Source organism: Palaemon carinicauda, chromosome 3 (genome assembly GCF_036898095.1).
Source record: "Palaemon carinicauda isolate YSFRI2023 chromosome 3, ASM3689809v2, whole genome shotgun sequence".
Taxonomy (NCBI): Eukaryota; Metazoa; Arthropoda; class Malacostraca; order Decapoda; family Palaemonidae; genus Palaemon; species Palaemon carinicauda.
In genome coordinates, this window is record NC_090727.1 from 102,868,670 (window position 1) to 102,875,959 (window position 7,290).

The following is a 7,290-nucleotide window of genomic DNA, read 5'->3' on the forward strand; positions in this document are numbered from 1 at the left end:
CAGTTTATGGGCATGAGTATTCCAGGGCCTTTTCATGGGAGAGACAATAATCATGAGCCAAAATTTAAGGATATAGATTTAGTTTTAAATACTAGTTTGTTTAGCTGGTAAATTGATAGAATAAATTTTTCACTGGATGTTCAGGTTCCTTAGCAACAGTTTTTGTTTTTTGTAAAAATTAGCATTAAGCCCTTAAGAGACGAAATATGCCAACGCCAATCATTCCCTCTCAGACTAAGAGTCATATGAAGTTGTCTTACAACTAACTGTTGGGTAACATTATAAACAGTTAGGCTGACTGAATTTGACGGATTCTCTTACAAAATATTTTTTGAGCACAGATTTCATTACAGTTAGAGTGGCTGAATTTGACAGATTCACTTATAAAACATATTTTATGTGTTCAGATTTCAAGACAGGTAGATTGACTGAATTTAACATTGAGCTTACAAAACTTTTTTTTCTTCAAAATTCAGATTTCAAGACAGTTAGATTAACTGAATATAACAGTTTAGATTTCATCAGGGGGAAGGTAAACGTTCACCTTCAATGTAAGTGCTGCGATGACTGGCATGTTTAGAAATGTAAAATCTTCTACAGAAAAATGTGAAAGCATCCACTGAAAAACCTCATATGCGAGTGATCAGGTCAAAGGCATTTGATCGAAAGCCGCCGTTTGCTGTAGATGAGGACTCGGATGGGTTGTGTATATTTCACTTGAGAGGTTATCTCCCCAAGTAAAAAGATAGGTTCCCTTTGCTGGTGACATCAGATGATTTTCTAGTTCGAGAGAGAGAGAGAGAGAGAGAGAGAGAGAGAGAGAGAGAGAGAGAGAGAGAGAGAGAGACGAGGCCTACATTATCTGGTAGATGCGAGTAAGAAGGAAGAGGAAATATGAATGGTAAGTGTTTGGAATACGGAAATGGTTGGAGATGGGAATGGGATGCTGTGATGAAGCGAATACTGTTATTTCACTCGGCTGCCATGTTTACTTCATTGGGGTCGTGGTGGACTATTGGAAATGTCCTTGCCTGGTGATTGCCGGTCTGGGGTTCGAGTTCCACTCAAGCTCGATAGTTTCTTTAAGAGTTTTCAACCTCAACATCCTTTTGGGGTGTTGGGTGCCTATAGGTCTACTTGCTGAGTCATCAGCACCCATTGCCTGGCCCTCCCTGGTCCTAGGTAGGGTGTTACCCAGCTAGCTAAGGTATTGTCACTATTCCTTGCCTCTGCCATTCATGAGTGACCTTTAAACCTTAGGTTGGAAAGTTATAGTTTTTATGTTCAGAATGGCATATCAAGTTATATGTTTTGCATAGGCGAATGTTAATCTCGCCACATGCCTCTGTTGTATAATTATTATCTTGCGTTATGTTGTACAGACATTTTGGAGCTAATTCTTGGTGTAATATAAATGTTATGATTCAAAAAGAAAAATAGATGCTGATTTTCTTTTATAGCCTTTTCTGGTCACGTAGTCTTTACTTCGGTGGATACCATTCCTCTTTTCGATTCAGGTAATTAATTCAAAAAATAAATATAGAGGATCCTATAGATTTGGAATGGAAATGGTTAGAGCTAAAATTGGAATATGTTACATCGTTCCCTCTTCTGCTCTAACTTTCTTTTCTTCTAACCATTGCCATGACTGATCCTGGTGTTCTTTCCTTTCGTCGTTAATCAATTAATTATAGACAAGTTACGTCATATAAGTGTAAACATTCAATCCATATCCTGTGTTGGCCAAGATCTGAATGATAAACTGTTCTTTTGGAGTCGTCAGGTGAAACCTTCAGTTGGTTTCAGGTATTCAGTTGTGCTGTTCAGTTGTAAGACCCAGACTGGCTTTTTTAAGATTACGTTATTTGAGGATTTGAACTTGAGAAAGTTTTAAATATCTTCACTTCCTTTTTTTTTCTTTTTTTTTCAAAAAACTTTTTTTTCACTCGCAATAAGAATAATTATTAACCAAAACAGTATCTTCACTTTTTTATTTGAATTACCTATTGATTAATTAAAACAGTATCTGCACTTTTCTTTATTTGTATTACTTATTCTACTTTTATTCATTAGGTTTTAAAATTACAGCATATAAACTGCAAGTAACACAGAGACATTGACATTTTTCTAAATTTATAGGTATAGTTAAATAGGCTGAAAACGGCTCCTCTGCCTGAGTTAACAGTTTTGGTTAAACAGCCAAAGCAACCAACATTGATGGCTACAGTAAAATTAATAGTAACTAGAAATAATTTCTAGTTTTTAATGAAGGAAGGGCAAGAAGCCACATAATTATTAAAATTATTATGACTGAAATTACTAAAATTATTTGACGGAGCAAATGTATCGCGTGGAGGTTGCAGAGATGAAGTCTAGTGGTTTTATTATTTACATTACATAAAAAGCCTGAGATTTCTTTTGATAGAACTGGAGGGAGCAAGTTCCCTATTTCAGCCAGAAGAGTTAGCGGGGAAGTGGTACAACTGTCAAGGAGAACGTCTTTTGCGTTTCATGAATACATTTGGTAGAAAGTATTATTACGTTAGACGAATCAAAGGATGGATTGCCTATGAAGCTTTTCCGCCAGATGGTGTAATTGAGATTATTCAGAATATCTCTCTCTCTCTCTCTCTCTCTCTCTCTCTCTCTCTCTCTCTCTCTCTCTCTCGTGTCTAGACGGACAAAACTACGCATTGTGCGAGTACAATGGGAGCGGAAATGTCCTTTAGAATTGCTAAATGTTTATGAGTGTCTGAAAGAAATCATAAAAAGTCTTCTATTTTGACATTTTATTTTCAGTCGCGTACAATGATAATCATTGCCATAACCCTTAGGCTGCCGTCGGCACGAGGTTTATAATATTTGTATTTTCAACGTTTAGTTTAACAGATGTAACATCATAGTAAGCGTATTCTACTGCCAATATGCTTCATCTGGTAATGGTAAATGGAAAATGCCATCGTCAAGATGAAGGTGTTTCTACGTCTTGATGTTTCTTTTCATATTCATGGGATTTTTTCATCATTTTTTAACATCCTGCAGTTTCTCATAGATTCTGAAAGGGCTTCTGTTGACCGTACTCTTTTATTTACCTTCCGTGGCTGTAGATTAGAAATTGTCAGTAGGGCATCCCATTCTCTGAGGCCTTTGCGAAAGCCAAACTGCAAATTAAGGAATAGGTGCCTTGCCATATGTTCAAAAAGAGCATTCAGTGATACTCTTTATGAATTGAAATGTCTTTGAGATTAAATGTAAAGTTACAAAGATATATACAGTTAACCTTAGTATTTATAGAAACATATGAGTATTTCCCCTTTTATCCAACTTCCACTCAAAGGATTTATTAACTGCTTTATCAGAGTTAACCTAAATATTAATTGAAATTAAGAGAATTTTCCAATAGATCCAGCTTCCCCGTGAACAATTCATCATCTCCTTTCATCCGGTGTTTTTGGCTAATATAGACAAGTTAGATGGAGTGATCTATTGAAAATAATCTTAAACCATCTCTGTGTCTCCCGAGAATTTTCAATCACCCGATAAGAGTGAATTGAAAAAGGTTGATGGTCCTTGAAGCTGTAGCGCCGAAGTCTGAAATTCCTGCTAAGTTTGTTACTGTTTCTGATCTGGAAATATTTTAGTGAAAGACTTTCCTTATATGATATAAAAACCCAAAATGAAATGTACCGCCTCTTATCCCTTTGTTAGTGTTTGATATAACTAAGCGGCTTTTATGATATGGTTTTATATGTGCTTGAATAAAGATAGCGCTTGGTAATCCTTAATGTTAGATCAGCTGTTTTCTAATCTTTCCTACATTTTTATCTTATTAAAAAGCAGCTCATTGAAAACTTTTTTTCTTTCTTTATTTAGTATTGATAAAAAATAATAAAATCCAAAATATAAAGCATTGAAATGCATAGAGAAAAATGAAACAGAGCTAAGAAATGAGCATAAATAAAATAAAATGCTAAAGAAATGAGATTTCATCGGAAAAGAAGTGGAAGATTTTTTCTTGGAAAAAATTCAAACACACACACACATATGTATATATATATATATATATATATATATATATATATATATATATATATATATATATATATATAAATGTTAATTATTGATTGATGGAAAGGTTGAATAATATGAGTCAAGATTAGAAAATGAAAGTAAGATTTATGAAGTGTCGAGTAGATCGAGTGAAAGATGTCAAGAAAATTAGGGGCATTGATATCCAGGAAGTTCGTAAGTGTGAGGGCGTGCTGAGAGTCGGTTGACTCTGGGCGTGATAATGCGTGTGTGGGGGGCTGGGTGGCCAGTTGAGGGTGCAACTAATGCCATCTTCATATAGGAGACGGCATTGTTGCAAAGCTTTTACGTTGAGCTGCCTGTGCAAGTTAAATCTCCTCCTCCCGTTACAAAAATTTCTTGAAGAGGCAATGCTTGATAATGAGGTTTTGGTGTTAAGCTTTGTTTTATTGAAGATTATTAATTAGATGCTGAATACGCCTTCAACCCCTCGCAGGTACTTTGAATGAACCTTGTCCCAGACATTGTTTGATATCAGGTAGTTGGTATTAATTTTGGTTTTCACTTTATGCTGTCAGTCCCTGACAGTGAATAGAGTGACGGACAATAGCGCTCCAGTGAAATGGTTGCAAGGACTGTTTGTGAAAAATATGTCACCGGTTTTAATTCTGTTGTTGCACGAAAGGATTGAAACTTTCACGGTTGCTCTCTCTCTCTCTCTCTCTCTCTCTCTCTCTCTCTCTCTCTCTCTCTCTCTCTCTCTCTCTCTCTCTCTCTCTCGTCCCATGATGTGACCTGATTCAGGAAAAGCGTCGTATATGCAATAACTTCATAAATGGAAACTGTTTAGCCTTATGGATTAATTATATATTCAGTACTGTATTTTATATCATTATATTAAAGTAAGTTGGTCCACAAGTATGATGCTACCATGCCTTATCGAGTAAATTGATAAAGTGAAACTTGCGCTATATGTTTAATGATATTCCAGTCTTTTTTATTTTGCTAAATCCGAAGTCTTTCTGCCTTTTATGGGGTCACGGTAGGCTTTCTTATCGATACGCAGCACATGGGGAGAAAAATTTACCTTAATAATGAAATTCTCTCTCTCTCTCTCTCTCTCTCTCTCTCTCTCTCTCTCTCTCTCTCTCTCTCTCTCTCTCTCTCTCTCTCTCTCTAGAATGTATTTATAATTATTCTTATTTCATTTCCCACCGTTCTTCCTACATTAAGGGGTTGGTTGCCTGATGCACCCTCTAATAGGACCAGCTATGGTTTATAATTTGGCAGAGTGTTTTTACGATTGCATACCCTTGCAGTCATCAACCAATATTATAGTCAGTTGGTCAAACCTTCCAACTGTAAGGCAGTAGTTTCCAGTTATTGGGAGAGGGCCTAACTTTTTACTAATAAGACTTGAAGGCAGCAGCTGTCCTTTTAGTCGCTTTCTACGACACGCAGGACAGTATTAACACACCTCTACCACAAGGCATGGTTCTTAATTATGATTATAGAGCATTAATATAAAGGGCCATATCAATTGCGAAGTAAAGTTTGTTGGTGCACACACTCATAGACACATATGTAAATGTATGTATGCTTTTATATGTATATATATACAAGTGTATGTATATATACATACATTGCATATATATGTATACACAGACATATATAATGTATATATATTTTGTATATATATATATATATATATATATGTATATATATGTATATATATATATATATATATATATATATATATATATAAAGTGTGCACATGTAAATGCATATATATTGTATACACACATGTATTGGTACACATATATACAAATATATAATTATCAGAGAAGGCGTGTAACATTTATTCATTATACATAATGTGGATTATATCTTGACTAAATCCCAATACAGGAAGTGGCCAAGCCGATCGAGTTGTTCCTGATTAGATACGACGACTCACCTCCCTCTGAATTTGAATCTTAGAACTGTGCCGTGTTTCTCTCAGCGGTGTTCATGATGAATAACAAATGGTGACTTGAGGTCTGAGGGAGTACGTAGCATATTAACATATAGTTTAGTAGGCCAGTGGGTTGACGTTATGGGAAGTAACATGACAGACAATGAGGTGTTATAATTAGTTAGGCACGCAAATGTATCATTAACGTCAGAAAAAGGCTCGCGCTTTACCTCCTGTCCTTTGTGTACTGTAGGAGTTGAAAGTCAGGGTTGTGGTGGCCTATTGGAAACGTCCCTGCCTAGTGATCTTCTGGAATGGAGTCCGAATCCCGCTCAAGCTAGTAGTGTCTGCAACCTCACTATCATTGTGAGCTAAGGATGTGGTTTTGGTGGAGCCTACAGGTCTACCTGCTGAGATATCAGCATCCATTTTCTGGCCCTCCTTGGCCCTAGCTTAGGTGGAGAGGGCTAGGGCATTGTCACTATCCCTTGCCTCTGCCATTCAAGAGTGGCCTTTAAACTGTTAGTCGAGTGGCTTAGCAAGGCGTCGTTATCAAAGGGCTGCAAGTGTCGAAGAATACCATCGGGGGTCGACGTGTTTGCCGAAAATCCTTTTCTTGTTTGAGTTTTGGCCGTCTGTTTGCCTTCGGCTTTTATTGCCTTTATTGTCTTGCGTTGTCTATTTCGACAGGTCAACAATGTGTTCTTTAGAGAGGCTGAAGTGAGTGGGAATATCTCAAGTTAAATTTCTTCGAATAGAGAATTTAATTCAATATTTTCGTTATTGAGATCATATAACAGATTGCAATGGTAGTATTTCAAAGTAACAATATTGGTAAGACAGGGTGCTAATTATCGTGTTGTTAAAAGTTAAATTTGTTGATGCCCTTGTTTTGGAGAACATTGTGGGCTGCAAAAGAAACTAATTTATTCTACGTTCATGGTGGTTTTACCAATAGTGAATCTGAACTTTTTGAATGAATAAGTTTTATGGAAGTAGACCATTTTTTTATGTAATATATCATTTAACTTAGATTGACATTCTCTCTCTCTCTCTCTCTCTCTCTCTCTCTCTCTCTCTCTCTCTCTCTCTCTCTCTCTCTCTCTCTCTCTAATGATGTATACATTTTCTATATAAACATTAACCATCAGTGATTAGGGTATTATTGAATAGTAACGTTTAGCCCTAATCTCTCTCTCTCTCTCTCTCTCTCTCTCTCTCTCTCTCTCTCTAATGTGCAATGTGTCCGAGCCAGTTAAAAGATGGAACAATAACCATTTGTGTCTGATAAGTTAAAGTGTAGCTGT

At 36.3% G+C, this 7,290-nt stretch overlaps 1 protein-coding gene across 1 annotated transcript in view; it reads left to right on the top strand.

Moving 5' to 3' along the window:
- LOC137633137 (piggyBac transposable element-derived protein 4-like) overlaps positions 1-6,009 on the top strand; it is a 64,555-nt gene extending 58,546 nt beyond the window's left edge. Inside the window, exons 6-7 of the mRNA XM_068365300.1 lie at positions 477-532; positions 5,938-6,009. Of these exons, the coding sequence (XP_068221401.1) occupies positions 477-532; positions 5,938-6,009 (128 nt within the window). The remainder of the gene's footprint in view (positions 1-476; positions 533-5,937) is intronic.
- The last annotated feature ends 1,281 nt before the right edge of the window (positions 6,010-7,290 follow it).